Source organism: Orbicella franksi, chromosome 1 (assembly GCF_964199315.1).
Source record: "Orbicella franksi chromosome 1, jaOrbFran1.1, whole genome shotgun sequence".
NCBI classification, from domain to species: Eukaryota; Metazoa; Cnidaria; class Anthozoa; order Scleractinia; family Merulinidae; genus Orbicella; species Orbicella franksi.
The window spans coordinates 27,442,204-27,461,584 of record NC_138145.1 but is presented as its reverse complement, the minus strand read 5'-3'; the positions used below and the strand labels follow the sequence as shown (position 1 = coordinate 27,461,584).

The following is a 19,381-nucleotide window of genomic DNA, read 5'->3' as shown; positions in this document are numbered from 1 at the left end:
TTTGATGGTTTTATAAGACTTGCCGTGGAAAGTGCCGTTGGTCAGTTGAAACAAGACAAAAAAAGAAGGTTGATCTAGAAGAACCGCATTCAAAATAAGTAGTTTATTAACGGAAATGCACCTTCTACTTTCGCTTGATTCTCTCAGGTTTGCCAACCTTTTTTTGAAGTGGTTCCAAATGTATGGCGTCTTAATTTCTTGCTTTTTTGGAGAAATAGAACTTCGATCGTATTTTTGTATCAATTTAGGCTTAGGCTGGTGTGCCAACTTAAGTGGCCTTTTATTTTTGGAGTTCACGGGCAGTTTTTATTTTTTTTTGAGGGTGGGGGGTGGAGATGGGGAAGGGGCTACGCACCCAATTCCCTCCCTAGCCTGTGTTAAGGAGGGAGTAAACGGGGATGGGGTAGTGAACGCCCGTCACGCAAGCTAATGACATGGCACCCAGGGTTTGTTGTATCACCGTATATATTTACTTGCTGCTTGTATTTTGGTTCGTCATAATTCAGCACAATCGTGAAAAATTTACATCAGATCTACCTCTAGCTTAACGTACTACAGTCTAATAGGTTACCGTAAATCCTCGAATTAGCGCCCCTCCCTTCCTCGAATAAGCGCCTTCCTCCCCTCCCCCCACTTTGTGGACGAGTAATTGGACAACAAAGGATGTATAGTTTTCGTCGTGTTTAATCGCTCTCGTCCAGCCTTTTTTATACAGTCATTGGTAATTTACATCCATACAATACAGGAAACATGTCTTTTCTTCTAAAGTTACATCCTACAATTTCTTGTTTCAGTTTGTAACCAATAAGTTGTGACCAGTGAGTCAGTGAGTCAGTGAGTCAGTGAATGAGTGAGTGAGTCAGTCCCTCGGCTAGTCATCGCTTCTTCATAATCTAGAGAAGGCTAACGCTCACTAACTCGTTACGGCGGTTACTTTACCTTAATCAACTTTAAATTGACAAATAGCAGATCAATAAGTGCGATGGTCAACTTGTCAGTCTATCAATCGGTCTGTTTGTCAGTCAGTCAGTGAGTCAGTCAGTGAGTCAGTGAGTCAGTCAATCAGTCAGTCATCCCTTCTTCATAACAAAGACCAACTCGCTAATTTACCTTAATCAACTTTAAACTGATAAATGGCAGATCAATAAGTGCGATGTTCAGCCCGTCAGTCAATCGGTCTGTCTGTTAGTCAGTCAGTCAATGAGATCTATTTGCACTAATTTATGGACCCACAAGTTTTGCACATTTTTGCACTTAATTGACATAATCGGGCACGTGACGGGTTTTACAGACACAAAGTATAAACGAAAGCGCTTGGTTCGTAGCCTAATATCTTCTCACTCACTCCCTTCCCCCCCACCCTCCAAAAAACAATCAAAACAAAACAAAAAGATGTCTGGTTGAATATGTTAGGAACAAATAGGCAATTCTGTTCCAAAGGAACGTACAGTATGAATTAACTTGAGACAAAATTTAGAATTCATTTCTAAATGTACTTTTTAAGACACGAATGACGCCTTTACTCCATTACACAAGGGAAAATTATCGTGCGGCTCGTTAAGTGAAGTGTGGATTAAAATCTTTTGTATTAGGCTAAGTACCTTTTGTTTTTGTTTGCCAAAAAGGGTCCTACTGTGAAAGATTATTATTGACGTTTGGCTCCTAATTGATTTGAAAGCGTTTTTCAAAGACTTTGATAAATAAAAAACGTGGCATAAGCAAACAAAAAAGTTTCCAAGTTTACGATGGACGGTCGGTGCAGTGATAAGTTTTGGGAGAAAACGATTTAATTTTCGCAGGATTAATTGTGAAGAAGAATCACTGAGGGACCTGAATTATACTTTAACTTGCTATGACAAAATTTTTATTTCTTGGTCGCACTGTGTAACGTATGGCGCGGTAACCAAGACCAAACTGATCACAACAATAATAAGACTGCAGTTTGGTTCAACTTATAAGCGAACTTCGGAATGTCACAACACAAGTTGTACATCTGCGCGGAAAAGCCATCGAACTGGAAAGCGAAGAAAGGAAAAGTTCTTTTGAGTCGTAATCTGCTCGGAGAAAGCGTCCGACACGACAGGCCTGTAAGCACTGATGTCATGATGGGACAAAAAGTTTGGCAAGCAGACGAAGGTATTTTCTTTCGCTCTAGGGCAGCAACATATAACGGATCGCCATCGTCTACTTACGACTTTACCGGTACAGCAACCTGCTATAGCTGTCTTTTTGACGAGGCAAACGGTCGAGAATTCTGCGAGATTATGGGCTCCAGATATTGTAAACATTGTATTAAAACGAGCAGACAGAAAGAGATTGACGACGAAGTTACCAGTGCACTAGGAATTTCAGAAAACGGATGCAAATCTTCATTCGGAGATACCTTTTTTCAAATAAGAAAAAGCCCTACTTTGGCGTTTCCAAGCGGCAGACGGTTATTTACACGTTTACACAATTTGACCTCCAAATCCGAATACTACATTAATCCAACCGACGGCATTGGAACTGATTTAGCTTCTGCTCAGGAAATTTCATGTGAAACAGGTTCTTCGGCCGACAGGAAACTTCAGATGGTGAACCAAAGTACTCCAACTCTCCAGGTTCCTGGAAAAGAGCGAGTTGCAAGGACCCAGAAAAAGCGAAAAAATGGTGGGACTGGCATTATGAAGAGAAAATTTGTAACGTTTAATGGATTGCCAATCGAACCACCATTGATAACGGTTGATTTATCGAACCAGATTATGAACCATCCTTCTGCTAAGGAGAGCTAAAATAGAGCACGATGTACTGATGATACGGGAATTTAGAGTTTGCCGTTACGTGTATAGCGCGCCTCAGGTGCAGCTACCGAGACTACCCCGGCAGTCGGCGAGAATTGACGGATTTGAAACTGCACTGATCGTGGACTTGAATACATAGTGTACAGACAACTCAGCTCAATCATCAGTGAATCGTAAACTTAAAAGTTTCAAATGAACGTTATCTAGTTATCATTGAAAATCCATCACAACTATTTATTAGATTTTGATTAAATAGTGATGTGTGTCATACTCATAACCAATGTTTGTCATGTTTGACCTGGTGGAATCGATGCATGGACATGGAATAATAGACTTAATTCCTCCAGTTCGATATAAAAAGACTTGTAATCCTGAGGTTTTAGCATTTTAGGTCACAGAAGAAGTTAACATTGACCTGATTTCAAATTGCTCTTGGACCCGCTAACAGTACAGAGTGTTTTTGTTGAGTCGCTTTCGTTGGTACGTTTTCGCTCAGTTTCCCTACTGATACCAACGAAACCCCTCAACGGTTTGGTCGGGAGTGAGGTTAAAAACGCTGTGGAGACATTTAAAAACGGGCCCCTGTCGTACATACGTAAAAGTGGTCGCCAGTGTACTGACTGAAAACGCAATACTGTAGACGGTGTCTAGGATCAATATTCTCATTTGGGATTTTGCCAGAAGAAGTTATCACGTGACTATCGAGAACACCCATGACCCTTTGACTTTGTTTTCAACTGGTTCAATTTTCTCTAAGCCATATTAAAACGAAGTTAAACAATTTAATCTCATGGTTTATTTTTGCGAGTCCAGTCGTATTTATCAAGCCTTCAACCCCCTCAGTAAAAGAAAACTGACGAGGAACTGTAGGTAAACCTCTCTATTCAGTGTTTTGGTATTCCTGTGTCCATCCGTCTATCATGTGTCAATCAAATTGTGTCAATCCTGTCAGGGGCGGGGCAGAAGACTCCTGAAATTTTCGTATAGGCATCATCCAACAAAAAATGACGTCACATCCGGTTTAAACTGCGCTTCGCGGCTCGTTTCACAAAGCGAGAAAATGGCGTTTCGATTACTCGTGGTTTCCCTCTATTTGTAAACCATCAGTTTCGTTTCATTTTATATTGAGTATGGAAGGATGTTGCAGACACATTACTTCGACTTTTGAAGCAAAAATTTCGGGAAAAGAGAAAAGTTTATTATTGTTTTGAAGCAAAATAACGGAGAGCCTTCCGTCATCGTCGGGCGAATTTTACACATTTGTAAAACTGGTGTTGTTCCGACTTTTGGTTCTTGTTGTTCGTGATTTAGTGATAACAATAAGTGCAATAGCCTATAATGTTAACAACAACCTGGATGAAGTATTGCTGGCCATAGTTTGCACTGTGTACTACGGGAACATAATTAACAGAAGCCGTTTAGCTCCGAAAGTCGCTGTCACCAGAACTTTTGTTACTCTTGGCTCACGTGTATTGGTAGAAGAGACAAGCTGGATCGCATGCTGAAGGTTAGTATCCCACATTCCTACATCTCTCGTTGAAGATTGTTGTTTTCAGTAAGATACAGTACATATGTATCGGTAGTTTGGGGTCATCAGTCTCTTTCTCTTTGGTGAGTGCTTTTAAAACGCCCAGTAAAAACTTGATTCACGGCATGGAAACTTATGCCTCGCTGGATCGAAATTCGAGCAAGATTTTTGAGTTCTAGTCCTCTTTAAAAGTAATTAAATCAATTATTCAAATCCAAGCCATCAGAGGGAATCTGCCATTGAAGCTGCCCTAAGTTAAGGTCCTGTTCATGGACCTTCCCCTTTGAAAATCGTGGGGGTGTTCTTTGAGGCAACACAGGTCCCACTTGTATGGTCTCGGGTACCCGGGATAACCCTCCCCCTGAGGCAACTTTATCAAGTGTTTGTATGAGAAAACGTAGCCCATGTAGGCCGAGTAAAAGTTGACCCTGCATGATTATTCGTAACTCCTACTGAATAATCAAATGCGCAACTATCCCTCTTTGTTTAAGTTTCCCTCACTCATTTGATCAGAGTGGGTTTTGCTGAGTTAATTTTCTCTTCTTTGATACAAATTGCTGCTTTAAATCTTAAATCTAGGCATTACGTGACACTCGCCATGCTGAGAGTTGTTCCAGTTAGGCGAGCCAAAGTTTTTATGTATACTCAAAGAAAAGTTGTTGGTTACTTTAGCTGCCAAGGTGAGTCAACTTGCCCACCTGAATTGTCTCACCCCCAAGTCTGGTTCGTCATCCTTGTGTAAACGGTTGGTTGAATTTTGCAAAGAAATAAGTGAAAAGTTAGCTCCGCCAGGGTAACTCGGGGAAAGGGTTGTCTCTGGTACACAAGAGCCATTCTATTTTATTTCCATTTTCCCTCTTCCTCTTCCAACTGATTATGCAAAATATACTGTCCAAACTCTTTATGGGTACTGGTGTTTGAGAGTGTCATCTTTATCACTACTGTGGAATGTACCTCACCATAGAGCCACCCCCATTAACACAGCCACCTAGTTATTATGGCCACTCTATTCTGGCTCAAACAAAATCTCAGTCGGTCATTTTCTTATTTATTAATTATACAGTCAGATTTTTGAGACCTGTTGGTGACCAGATTAACAGAATTCTGGCACATTGAAGGAGTAATTTATATACAATTTACAGCAAGCAACAGGCATCATTTTGTTAGTGAAGTCCCATGCATATATGTAACTCTTGATTATTTTGAGATTTTATCTTTATTATGTCATCAAGGCAATAATATTTTGATTCCTGCTCCAGCGGTAGGGGGGGGGGGGGGAACTCTCCTCTATGTGCTATATACAGCTGTGCAGCCCCAAAGGGTATGGTTATTCAGCCGTTTTGGTCATAAATACTCTAGGGTAAGGCTTTTGCCCTCTAGTCTTTAATTTGTTATGTTTTTTAGAATAAGCTACCTCAATTTTCATCATTATTGATAAGACCATCAACAAAAGTCCTTCAAAACTTATGTTTAGAGCAACTGTAGCAGTCGCAACAGTCACAAATGGGGTAGGGAAAATCGCAGATTATGGTCATAAATAGGTTAAGAGTTTAACTTTTGTGAAGAGGGCTGCACTGACCCCCACCCAATTTTTCTGGGATGTACAAAACACATTTTCTTAGCAGTTACTACAGTCTTGCTTTAGTAAATCAAAATAGTACTTGCTGCCAGGTACTTTATAAATTAAAGTATAACCCCTCCAGAAGCCTTCACAAAGTACATGTAATATCTGGTGCTAACAATTTTTTTTTGCGGCTGATTAAAATTTGGTATTAAATTGTACTAAACTGGTGCAGATTTAATATACATGATATTTTGTCACACTTAGTTCACTTATTTTAAGACTACTCAGCAGCAACTAGTACCTCTTGTATGACCATGCAGTAACAGTATATTCCAAACAAAAAAAAAGTACATGTATATGTATTACTATCCTGCCTGGAAGAGTGTGTAGAGAGAGCACACAGTGTAGTGCCCTACTGTATGCCTTTTGTTAGGTATAATAATCTTAAATTTAGAAGACTCATATTGATCTTAGAATTAGAATTCACAAAAAGTTGATTTCTTGGCAACTCTCCTTTAGCTGTGTCACTTCATAATAAATTAGCAGTTTGATATGTTGTAGCATAGAACTTTAATTAATTAAGTTATCACACTGGTATCACAGAGGTCATGGGTTAGAATCCAGTTCACACCTAATTTTTTTCAGGCTATAATTTCACCTTTGCTTAAGTTGTGTATAGTACGTTGCAATGATCAATCATGTCTTTATAAGTTGATCAATGTATATATGTCCCACTGACTTATACTTCAACATTTTATCTTAAAGTTTGTTTATTTATTTTATTGTGTGGTTCTAGAAAATGTCCATACCCACCCCAAGGAGATTACTGGAAATTCCAGGGATGGGGAGGGTCTCAAAAGCCAAACTTTTTAAAGAAATTAAAGTATTAATAAAAATTGGAATTTCCATAGGGAGGGATGGGGAGATCTCTGTTTAATAAATACATAAATAATATGTACAGACCCATTATCTGATGTGAAGACTGTGCGATATATCCTGGCCAACGAGTTGCCAAGGTGTAGCATCCTTGTTATCAATTTCAAGTACCAAATTAAAGAAGATCAGCATGTTAGATGGGAGAGGGGAATTTTTCAAAATATCATAAACTAAAAATAACTATATTTTCCAAACTCAATCATGTTAGTAGTGTTAGTGTCTATTTATTTATTTATTTATTTATTTATTTATTTATTTATTTATTAATGAATACCTGTGAAGAGATAGTCATACATTCTTGCAAATATTCTGGGAGTCTCCCACATACCATTTAGATCATCCAGTCCCCCAGGAAAGTTATGAAATTTATTGTCCAAGTAAACTACTGAACCATGGGCTCCAGTCGGGACAGTGCTATTACGATGCAATTTGCAGATGTGCTACATAATATGAGCTTAACAGTTTTGTTACCATGGCAACAGACTGCATTTCAGACCTTCCCTGATATTCTAGGCTTTTCTGGCCACCTCATGGTCTTGATTAATGTTTTTCAAGCTGAAAATCACTGCATTATTGAAATTGGGTTAGAGGGAACTGGAAAAGATTGAGTTGCCAATTGGGAACATATTTTTATAGCCATATTAGTGTGTTGCCTGTAGAACTATAAGGCTACCAAGTTTCAATGATCTCTGCTGTATATATGGTCTGCACTTGATGTAATATTGGGTTTGGTGTATGACATCATCAGTCCCCTCATTTGCATATATTTTACACATTTTAAACTTAAATATCTCCAGAATTAATGCAAATATTTGTTAAGGTAAACAGCATTTGTAATCTATAGTGGAATTCTATTTGATACTCCTAAAAATTCTGAATCAAGGGGTAAACATTTGATGATAGTAGCATGCCAAATCATTGAGGTGAATTTATGCTGCTGACATTTACATGTACTGTAAGGTGTTGAAGAGAATTTTGCAGGGGAATTTGGTGTGTTTATTGAATTGCCAGAGGTTGGTTGGCTGGTTTTGTTATTGCTTTGTCATTATCTTCCATGTATTTTTTTTTAAAGAAGAGTGGTTGGTGGCAAAAGCAAAACTGGCAATATTCTCACTTACCTGTGTTTATAAAGTCATGTTTTTAGGTTTTTGTGGTCAATCTATTAGTAGTTGCACTGTCTTAAATTACAATAGAAAAGATGTGATATTATTATGTAAGTTATACTTTGGTATCGTTCATACCAAAATTATAGTATTTTCTGGTTCAATGTTTGCCTCTGCATTAATTTGATTAAACTACTGTAGTTTATTTTTTGATGGAATTTAATTCTGTCAAAAGGGAGGTGGGAATCTGAGAACAATAGCTGTGAACTAGACCAACAAATATACAGAAATCTACCACCATTGCTTTCATGGCTGAGTGGAGATGAATCTAAGTCAGACCGAAATTAGAAAAAAAATTACTGATTTATTGGAGAGTTGAAATGGGATCCTGGCTATGGGAGAGTAGGAATTGGGGCTGAGGGGGGAGGGTGGTGTGCTTGTGAATTTAAGAACCTCTCTGAAAGTGAAAACAAACTGTAGGTTTGAAAAGTTTAAAGCGAGGTTAAAAATTATACTTTAATATATCTTGTTTATTAAGGTGGTAATGAGCATAATGCCCACTTAGGGTGAGTCATTGAAACAATGACATAATTTATGTTTGTCTTTTCTTAGGTGGTTACCTCCTGGCATATACACCCCACACAGGCATACAATGTTATGATTAGATGATACAACCTGCTTTCCCATGTTTAACATACACGTAAGAGTATTGATCAGTGGACCAGTGTACAAGTGTGATTTCTCTACTGATAATGAGAATTATAATAAAGATACAAAGCCACTCTGGTGTGATTTATTTAATTATTGCTTAACGGTAAAGTGAACCAGTTAAACCAAAGGTTGCGCTCTGTAAGATCAGGTGAACAAAAATTAAATAGAAAATTTCACTACATCAATTTTATTAATTAAGTATACTTCTCTGCAAAATATAGTTGGTATTTTGTTGTCCTGGTAAGAATATAATTTGGAAATTTTTTATGGGAAATGTTTCCATTTAAAAATGTAGCTCAGATGCCACAACTATAGTTCTCCTTTCTGTGGTGTTTTCTTTTGTGGTAAATTGTGAAAACAAATTATGTTGACCTACATGTAAGTTAAAAAAATATACAAGTAGTAGCTCTTCTGAAAAAAAAAGTTAATTTGTTGTTGTTTCTTCCTGTTCATTTTTTCCTTGAACATTTTTATTTTCCTAATAAGTACTTTAGCTAGCCATAAAAATGTTTTGTTGTCTCAGACCATTTTCAAGATAAAAAAGTGATTTGTATATAAAATTTGAATTTTTTTGGGGGGGGGGGGGGTGGGGACCTTTTCAGAATTTCCCTACAAAGATCACAAGGTACAAGGGAAGAAGCAAAAATAGAATTTTAAGTGTTAAAACATATGTTTTCATCATCAGTTTGGGCCTCTCTGTGAAGCTGCATAGTATACTTGAGGATCATGTTATACCCATTTTAATTCAAAATACAAATGGAAACTTGCATTGACAATCACTTAATCTCTTGGCACTGTTTTGTTTTTTAATAATTGCCTTTTTTCACAAAACAATAATTTGAACATCTTTGTTTCACAAGCTGGGAGGGGGGGGGGAGGGGTATTCTACAAAGTTTTAAATGGAAAGGTCTTATCTCAAGGTCCATTACCCCTTACCCTTTTGTATACATTTGTACCATTTTGATAGAAATGGCACCTCTTTTGTCGACCTTACATTGCAAAAGGGTTAATGTACCCCTTTGACAAACCTATTTAAGAATACTGCATCCCTTTTCTATTCCCTTGGAAAAAAGTTAATAAATAATATTATAGAATCTCTTCATTCTGGCTGAGGAGAGTAAATGAGAGCTTTTCAACAACATTTTAGAACCAGAAGAATGGAATCCCTAAATGACAGATTTTCCTACCCTTTCATACACCTCAACTTGTGAAATCCCTATCATTAATTTTATACCTGAAGCCTGAAATAGGTACTCATCGTGAGCTGAGCCACCCCATATAGTTCATTACAGAGAGCCTTCCCACATACACAAATCAGGAACTCTTGACAAGTACTGTAAGTAGATGCTGGCTTTAAGACTGGTCTGAGCCAGCTTCAGTTTTTTAGCACAAACTTGTTGCTCTCTGTCAATTTCTAGTACAAAACCTTTTCTTTGCTGATCTGGTCCAAGTTCACAGACACTAGCATCACTCTCACGACACTGACTCTATCAATGTTACTCACAGTCTGATTCTTCAGTTTCACTGCACCATGCTTCATCATCACCCATCATTGTTAGACATGAGTTCATTAGCTTGTAAAATTCATCAGCCTGGCAGTGTCATTGTTGCTATTGCCTGTTCCCAGACTTCCCTTTATGGCTAGGTGTAGGGGCATGAAATTTCACTACTGTTCACAAACAATTTGTTTAGATGGCATATTGAAAGTGATGAATTACTGAAAATTGTCAGTATTGCTAGTGTTCTCTCGTTTCCTTAGGGATTGATATATCTTGATGTAAGATTACAAAGAGAAAGCACACTGAAATATAATGCACAACTTTTTAGTAACCTTTCAAAATGGGTTGCCAATATGACAGGGATTAATAGATGAGGAACTTGGTCTGCAAACAGGGCAAATGAGAGGGTTTGAAGAAATTAAAGGTGCATGCTTGACCTCAGTTGGGGGGGGGGGGTATTGGAACTTAGCGCTGCTGACGTCAAACACTGTTGAAACGGAAAAATAAATTTGATTATAAATGAGAGACAACCACGACATGTCCAAATTACTTAATCGCCGTTAAAACTAATCCTCTTGCTTTTTTTTAAGGGGTTCACGGCCTGCCTGTAACGAAGCGTTTATCAATTAAGGGATTGCTTAGGGAAAACATATCTTGTTTAAGGTTCTTAACCAATCGTAACATATTTTATGGCATCAGTTTGAGTCATGAGCAAACACACGAGTTTGTGTTAGTGTCGATCGGCAACAAAGTTATGCAAAGCGCGTTATGTGTGTGGGTCTATTCTTGCAGTGATACGATTAACAGCACTCAAGTACTCTCGAGTGTTTGGCAACAGTAAATTTTAAAAAAGGCGCTTCTGTTAATAAGGTTCCCCCATGTCTAGAAACCTGTCATTGTGCATTTTTCTTAGTGTAATGCCTACCTAAGAGAATAGGATATTTGAATTGAGTGCAACTTACCTAGAATTCATTATCTCCACACAAACGATGACTCCTGTGGAATTCAGCGAGGAAGAAATGGCGACATTTCGTAAAAAACACGCCTTCAAAACAGCGTGTTTTTGAATAAATAATTACCCTGTCCTTCAAACAAACTGATATGACGAGGAAGAAGACAAAATTTTGTTTATCGTGGCCAAATAAAACGTTAAAAATATCCGGCCGATTGCAAAATATTACCATTTTACTTACTGAGAGAACGATTATGCCATGTTCAAATTTGATTTTGCCGCTCAGCGCTCTTTTTTACCGGATGTGACGTCATTTTTTGTTGGATGATTCAGATACACAAAAAGTGCCAGGCGTCGCAGAGTGTTCTCCCCCGCCCCTGCAATCCTGTTCAATTTTGGGAAGGAGTGAACCTGGAATCTACTTCCTTCTTTTCAACATGGCGGCGGTAGGATTCTCTTATGCATACTCGGTGTTTGCAAGGATAATTCGTCGAGAGCTGCCTGCAACATTTCTGCATGAAGATGATCAGGTAGTGTAAAGTGTTGCCCTTGATTCTGGTTTGCTAGACTACAAATCAAATTATATTTCTTTCTCTAAATTGGAGAAATGTGGCTTTGGAATTTTGTACTTGTCTTTAACTCAACTATGTTTGAGAAGCTTCGATCATTCTCCTTATGTTTTTTTTTTTACTGGTTATGCAATAAGGGCTTTGAGTTAAGGGAAAAATTCAGAGATTGGTCGGTTTGCAGTCCCTAGGGTTTGCATACGAGGAACTGTCTCACGGTCTCACATTGTGATCTCACGATCCCACATCTGCACCTGAAGACTCGATGGGGGCAACCGAGCATTCTTCATTTTAATCAAATTTACCAGCCCGGTTCCCCGGCATTTGAAATACAGACAAGCAGGATTCATTTTAATTTCAAGCACTGCAGATGTAGCCAAATGTCTGCAGAGGTCTGCCAATTTCTGTTTCAAGGCACCATCATTCACTCGGGTGGTTACAAGCATTAATTTTGAAATCCCCCCAGTGTAGCCACAGGCGTCCCAAACTCACCATTCGAGGAATCGATCAAATGTTAATGATTTATGTACGCGTATCGAGTGAGACGACTGCCTTAAGGTAATTCCCCTGAAATAAAACTGCACATAGATTTTTGTTCAAACTTTGTCTAATGAATATTTATCATATGAGAACTTTAATTAAGGAGCAGTGAGGCATTGAAAATGTCCCATTTTAGCGTTATTTAATGCTTACTACAAGAACGCATTCCAAGTTATTGTGAACTCTTTGTGAGCCCAGACTCATGAAAACACGCCTCAAACTACAATCAATACTTGTGTCGGACACAAATAAACTTTTTAAGTTTGATTTTGACAGACAGCTGAATCCTTGTTAAAATATTGGAACCAAATTGCTTGCCATGGCTATCAAACTGCAAAATAGAAAAGACTACAGTGCAGCTGCTATTTTCCTTATTTATTCAATTTTCAACAATAGAAATCAGATCAGTCTTTTCTCACGCAAAGCTAATGATTGGTTGATTCAAATGACTGGAAGAAAATTTGGGGTGGCTGAGCTCGTTAGTGAGCTATAGCCATTTTCCAGCTGACAGAACTCAATATCAAGGCAAGTCCGCCACGTTTTCAATGTGCGCGTGCACAGATGCGCGCTAATGACGCCATAAATTATGTGCAGTAAGGATGCACAATGCAATACTGAGGAATGACCTTAAGTGTGCGGTGTTGTGTTACACATTGGGCCATTGAGAATTTGAGCGCTCTACAAGGCATTGTATGGAATTTAAAATAACTTTCAACTTTCTGCCGATCCTTGTGACCGTCCTCCAGACTACGGCACAGCTTGAAATCAACATTAGCAACCGATCCCACATGACAAATGCAACTTACCAGACAGGTGCACAGTCAAAAATTTCCGTTAAAAAATATAACCCTCTCCCCACGACCCCATGGGAGCGTGTTGATGCCTCATCGTAATTCAAGCTGTGCCGTAGTCTGGAGGGCGGTCACAAGGATCGGCAGAAAGTTGAAAGCTCCAGTAGTGGAGCAAAATTTGTTTGAATTGGAGCGGAAGTTTGAAGATTTTTCCAAGCCGACCAGAAAAGGGGACCAATGGACTATCCTTTGCGTTGGAGGGAAAAATCGAGCAGCAGATTCAGATTTCGGCGAGAAAACTGCGTCACGGTCCAGGTCTTTCGAAACAGTAGTGTCCAGCCATGACTTTGTCTATAGAAAGCTGTGACAAACACCTGAACCCCCCCCCCCCCCAAAATGACTAAATAGACCAAATCGACAACAGAAACCAGGCAAGGTGAGTACATTTTCTTCATTTTATTCAAAAAAAAAGTAACAGTTTATTTCATTGCGCGATTTTATCCTTTGTTATTTTAAATTCCATACAATGTCTTGTAGAGCGCTCAAATTCTCAACAGCCCAATGTGTAACACAACACCGCGCACTTAAGGCAGTCACATCTCACTCGATACGCGTACATAAATCATTAATATTTGATTGATTCCTCGAATCGTGAGTTTGGGACGCCTGTGGTGTAGCTTGGTCACATGGACAGAGTTCCCACTAGTTTTAATAGTTAAGTGTGCTTGGAACCCCCAGTTCCAAAGAGTTGTGAGTTCTTTTTTGCTTTTCAGGGGTCCTTTGCCTAATTACTACAATTTTTGGAACCTTTTTCCTGAGTCCCAAGGATCCCCAAGGACACACTTTGCTAAAAAGCTGTGCACCCTTGTAATATTTTGTGCATATAAGACACACCCTGTGCATTAATGGCAACTCTGATTGATCATGGGTCTTTCTGTGAGTACTGGATGCAAATGAATTGCATTGTTTTACCTTTGAATCTTATTCTTTGTATTCTATTATTTCTTTTGTATTATGCCGACTGTGATTGGTACTTAAAGGAGAAGGTCACTCCAAAAAGCATACTATTTTCCCTTCACCTATAGCAAGTAAACATTCAGCTTTTCCACTCTCCAAAGTTTCAGCCTCTGAAGTGCATGCTATCCTGAGGGAATTCCCCTAGAGAGAAGCAACTTCAGAGGCTGCCATTTTGAAACTGTCTTGGTAGTGAGGATGTGTTTATGTGACACCACTCCATCCGACTCAGAATAGGTGGGAAGGAGAAAAACCTGCAACTGATTTGACATCCTTTACAAGGTCAGCAAAATCTACTTTTTTTTTTCCAAGCAATTATCCACTTAATTATCTTTAATGCTATCATTTTGGAGTCTGGAGCATGTTTGGCTCAAAGCAATATGCCCCAAGAACAGCCATAACCCAGAGTGATAGTTAAAAGGCTCTTCAGAAGCCATTTGGACAAAATCTCTCAGATGGAATGACGTCACGAAAATGTGGCCTGGCTGCTGAGTACTGTTCAAAATGGCAGCAACGATGTTCAAATTTTGGGCTTCTTTGGAGACGAATTTCATAAGGAAAACCTGCACTTAAGAGGCTGGAACTTCGGTGAGTAGATAAACTTAGTGCAAGGATTTTATTAGCATTGACAAAAGCTATACTTTTTTTGGAGTGACCTTCTCCTTTAAAGAAGGAACCCTGATCAAGTTGTCAATGTATTGGTTGTGATTTTGGTTCAGTTGTTTTTATTATAACAGTGCATTGCCATCGAAGACATTAACCCACAAGCACCCGTCCACTTCTTGGTGATTCCAAAAAAGGAAATTCGATCATTGTCTAGTACTACAGAGGAGGATGAACAAGTGTGTAAAGTTTCAGTTCTTTCATTGCACTGCCTGATTATCAGATTATTTGCATTTTTCTTATAACTTATTAGAAATGTGATCTACGTTAGATGGTGTGATGGCTGAAAATCGTTGGTGCTGAATGGCAAAGACTGGACTTATGCATGATGCATTGTAAGTCATGTGTCTTACGACCATGGCAAAGTGAATTCATGTCACATTAACTGAGCGACATTACATAAAATGAAAAAAAAGCCCACACTTTTTTGATAAAACAAGCAATGAGTGACCAGCTGGAAAGGGCAATATTTCAATTAGTTATTCTGTGACTAGTTGGTTTTCCTGGGGATGGTTAAGTAGCATTGTCAGTCCAAATAAACAGCAGTCAAGGTACCCCCCCCCCCCACCCCGTCAAAAAAACAGCAAGAAAAGAGGGGCATAGCCAGGATTTTTTGAAAGGGGGGGGGGGGGGGGTCAGACTGTGTCAAAGTGAGGGTACTCACCAGATTGTGATGTCGTTTTCGCCACCTGTTGTAGGTTGTTTGCGTAAAAAGGCCTACAAAAGGGGGCTCACAGGCACCCCAGGACCACCCTAGCTACGCCCCTGGAAAAGACTCATCTTTACTTTGCTATCCTTCACCTATATACACCTCCCTTGGAAGGCAAGAAAGATCCCATATTCAATTTGTCATACAGGCTTGTTATGGGAGTGTGACATGACTGCCACCCTCTCTTTTGAGCACCACTGGATCTGCCACTTATAAGGTTTATAGTTTTGATAAAACTGTAACTTAGTAGAGCTGACTACATATCTCCGGTGGAAATACACTGATTAGACATATGACAACAAGTTCCATGTGGCATTTTGCACTCTTGTCCTGAGCTAGCTTAATTTAAACACTTAAGCCTGGTTTTCACTAGCGACACCAGCTCAAGCGCAAGCACAAACAATTCTTATTTCATCATGAAAATGGCCTTGATGCAGGCATAAGCACAGGCACAAGGATCAAAATTTTTCCTTTTTCTTTTGCATGTGCTTAAGCTTGCTTGCTTGCGTTGCTAGTGAAAACCAGGCTTTAGACTACAAGCTTAAAATTTGTTAAGTTTACATTTCTCACGGTTGTTCTTTTTTTGAGGTACTTATTGCATCGACAAAATAATCTATGCCAAAAATGAAAGAACCAAATGCAAGGCTTCTTCCATCTCGTGGAAGCTGGGGGTCTACCTCATGCCCTCTCTTTTAGCAAACAAGGAAGGACTCCTTTCACTTACAACCCAGTTGGAAGTCTTTTCCAGGCTCTGTATGCTGACAGAAATCTTTTTCTACTCAATTCTTTTCAATGTGTCCATTGCTTTGCAGCTCCTTGGTCACTGCATGATAGTTGCAAGGAAAGTGGCAGCCGAGAAGGGTATTGACCAGAGTGGTTATCGCGTAGTCATCAACACTGGACAATATGGATGCCAATCTGTGTATCACATCCACCTCCATGTCATGGGAGGAAGGCCAATGAACTTGGTCCTGGGCTGACCAGGTACCAGTAGGTCATTTTCCTATTCTTCACTGTCTTATCTGGCCCTCAAGTGAATTTTACCTAACCAGAAAAGCCCTGTGGGGGGACTCCCATGTGAAAAGGTTGGGGATGCTGGTTTAAGTGGTATCTTTTAGGAGTGAAATAAACCTTGACTCACACGCAGATTAGTTTCCTTTAGGGGTATTCAAATTTTCCAACAAGCAAATTTTCCTGGCCTTTTCATATAGGTGTCCCCCACCCCGGCAGAAAAGGCTGCTTAAGTACACCAGAAGCAACACAAGTGGTTTGTATCTCTTGATTCTAAGGCCCCATTTACACTATGCCGGAGAAATTGGAAAAGGCAGCATTGTTTCTACAGAAAGGGCTCAAAATTGAGCTGAACAATCTGTTCCCAGTAAACTAAGTTGTTTTCTTCATTTATTAATTTCAGACCATGCCAAGGAGCAATTCAGGATGTCCAAATATTACCAATTTGATTCCTATTTATAGATATTTATAATACTTACAATAGTGACCTTCAGATCGGACAAGTAAGACTTAAAAAACCTTGTGCTTATAGCTATGTGCTTCGTATGCTTTCCACGTTTCACCCCAACCTCGTATCGTAGTCTCTCTCTTTCTTTTTTTAAAAATTATTTTCCTAACTAGATAAACGATTTCTTTGGTCTTCGCTCTGCAGATTATGAACCTTGTGGAAGCCGCATCCTATCTCTTCCCTAGCAACGAATTACTATACTTAAAGAGAGCAAAACTATGAAATTCTCTCTCAGAAAGTTTGCGAACTTATGCCCAATTACATGAATGAAAGAGTAAGATCCGTAGACATTTTAAGTGTTTGAGAAAGAATTATTAATAAGGTAGCATTCACTGTTGTTTTAGTAACTTATATTGTATTTTTTTTTCGCTCGGAGACAAAATGTCATATACAAGTATATTCGAGTTGAAATAAAGTTCATGTATGTTTGTATAATCTCCTGTTCAACTGATCAGCGACATGAAGGTATGAGAGCTCTTGATGTGGGTTACCCGATCGTTTATCCCTCAAGTCGATCAGTCTTCAACCATAAGTCGATTAGTTCTCACCCAACTCGATCAGCCCCCGAAGGAAACTTGCGAGAAAACATAAATACATTGACCGCAGGGAGTGAATGACCAGTGGCAAACACAGGAGTTAATCTAATAAGGGAAGGTGTAATAAAATCACAGTGCAACCGATCTTGAATAAATAGAAGATTTGCAAATTGAATTCGTAAAAAAACACACGCGGTGACGCAAGTGAGAATATAGTTTTATATCCCACTAGAAAACAGTAGTGTTGCCGCGCGCGTTACCTCAAACCTTTCATGGATTACATCGTGTCTTTATTATTCACCTCGTCCTTTACCCTTTGAGTTCGCCATGTGCATTGTGCGTTCCCTCCCACTAACTGTATTTATGTTTTAGCGTGTTTTACTATGGGTTACATTGTATCTTCATTTGCGTTCGAGCGCGCATTACTGCGCTCGTTTCGTGAATACATGCTGTAACTCCTATTCCTTTCTATGTGGGGTGCACTCCGTGGGTTGAACTCTATCTTTATTTCCGTTCTTGCGCCCGTTTCCTCGCATTCTTGCTCGTTTTACGCCTTCCCTGCGCGAGCTCTCCACTGTGCCTTGCATGGGCGTTTCGTGGTGTGATACACTATCTTTATTTGCAGTTCCCACGCGCCTTACCACGAACGTGTTTATACCTCCCCAGTCCCTTGACCACGAGTAGTCCCCCCTCCTCTTTAAACTTCCGTTGTCAGCGAGTTTTCTAGTGGGTCACAGTGCATCTCCGTTTGCCGTTTCGCGCACTTTTCCACTCTGTGTAGGTTACGTGGTGTTTTTTTTTTTTTTTTTTTTTTTTTTTTTTTTCATGTCTCCCTTGCTGCGTGTGCTTAAGTAACTGTGCATTTCCCTCTGCATTTCGCATTTCTGTTATTGCTTATTTTTTTCCAATGAATTATTGATCTATCAACTTTATTGGTCACAAAATTACAATATAAATTACAATATAATTAAAAGAAGAAAAGACCAATAGGAATTGCGCGAACGGGAAAATAAAGTTACCCATGCGAGGCGCAACCCTAAAAGCTAGTAAGAATGGTGATAGAAAATCTTAAATTTGATAATGATATTGTATCTTCGTTTGCCTTCTCGCATGATTTCTTTGCTCGTTTGGTCGCAAATTCAAATCTTTGTTTTTCCCGGTCCGCTTCCCCAGTGCGTTTGCCACTGAGTATTTCCCCCTGCCCTTATACGCCTGTTTTTGCGTATTTTCTGGTTGGCTTAAATGTAAGTTCACTTTTGTTCTTGTGTGCGTTTCCTCTCGCTTACTTTATGAACTCAAGTTGGGTCACTTCCTTCCCAAGAGAGTTGTATTGTGGAATTTTTTGGCCTCCAATAGTCCATTAACCCTTTGAATACCAACTACGCATATATGCGTAATCAATGGTGGTGCTCTTTGTACCACTTGTGACGTCATCAATTTAAATGTCATCAGATATTCTTGATAAGCAGATAGTAGGGCTAGGCTAGCCCTTTCCGCACAATGGTCAGGTTTAGATATCGACGACATTCCGACGTCGCAAATCGAAAAACAAGGTTATCAGTTTTGGTGCAAAAACGATGGTAAAATGGTCCACAACGCCTATGATTGATCAAGGTCCATTTCTAAGCTTCGCCCGTAATTAACATCCAACTTTTCACTGTAGCCAGAAAGAACATACAATGCAAAAGGTAGCCAGTGTAAAAGGGCAGAGAAAAACAGAAAGGAAAGGGCCAACAAACGAAATTGAGAACGGTTAATGGCAAAAAAAGTCCAAATTTTGGTTTATGCGCATGCCCGTAACTGAAGTTTTGCTCAATTTTGTACCTAATCCTCGAAAAATCTCTCCTTTTAGTAAAAACAAGCTTTTTTAGCAAAACTTATGCTTATTTAGCGTCATGGCAGCTAAAAAACCTGATTAAAAACGGTATTTTTTGGCGAAAGTTTGGTATTTAAAGGGTTAATAACCTCGT

The 19,381-nt window shown here is 39.2% G+C and overlaps 2 protein-coding genes and 1 long non-coding RNA gene across 6 annotated transcripts; all 3 read left to right on the top strand.

Annotated features, from left to right (window-relative positions):
• The first annotated feature begins 129 nt into the window (after nucleotides 1–129).
• On the top strand, nucleotides 130–3,705 carry LOC145500630 (uncharacterized). Its single transcript, XM_081480149.1, has one exon. It carries the CDS (start codon nucleotides 1,971–1,973, stop codon nucleotides 2,769–2,771), a length of 801 nt encoding a protein of 266 aa, XP_081336275.1. The 5' UTR covers nucleotides 130–1,970; the 3' UTR covers nucleotides 2,772–3,705.
• A 15-nt stretch (nucleotides 3,706–3,720) lies between these two features.
• Nucleotides 3,721–8,744, top strand: LOC145500572 (uncharacterized). The gene is made up of 3 exons (XR_014051114.1): nucleotides 3,721–4,287; nucleotides 4,888–4,988; nucleotides 8,524–8,744. It is a non-coding gene; the product is annotated as an uncharacterized LOC145500572 (long non-coding RNA).
• Nucleotides 8,745–11,461: 2,717 nt separating this feature from the next.
• Nucleotides 11,462–17,310, top strand: LOC145500464 (adenosine 5'-monophosphoramidase HINT1-like). Of its 4 annotated transcripts, none has more exons than XM_081479979.1 (4): nucleotides 11,462–11,603; nucleotides 14,722–14,826; nucleotides 16,169–16,340; nucleotides 17,020–17,310. In XM_081479979.1, exons 1-3 carry the CDS (start codon nucleotides 11,511–11,513, stop codon nucleotides 16,334–16,336), a joined length of 366 nt encoding a protein of 121 aa, XP_081336105.1. In that variant the 5' UTR covers nucleotides 11,462–11,510; the 3' UTR covers nucleotides 16,337–16,340; nucleotides 17,020–17,310. The 4 variants fall into 4 exon arrangements, with proteins under 4 accessions (XP_081336105.1, XP_081336114.1, XP_081336133.1 ...); XM_081479988.1 differs by having other exon boundaries at nucleotides 16,771–17,310; XM_081480007.1 differs by having other exon boundaries at nucleotides 16,169–16,350.
• Nucleotides 17,311–19,381: the final 2,071 nt, after the last annotated feature.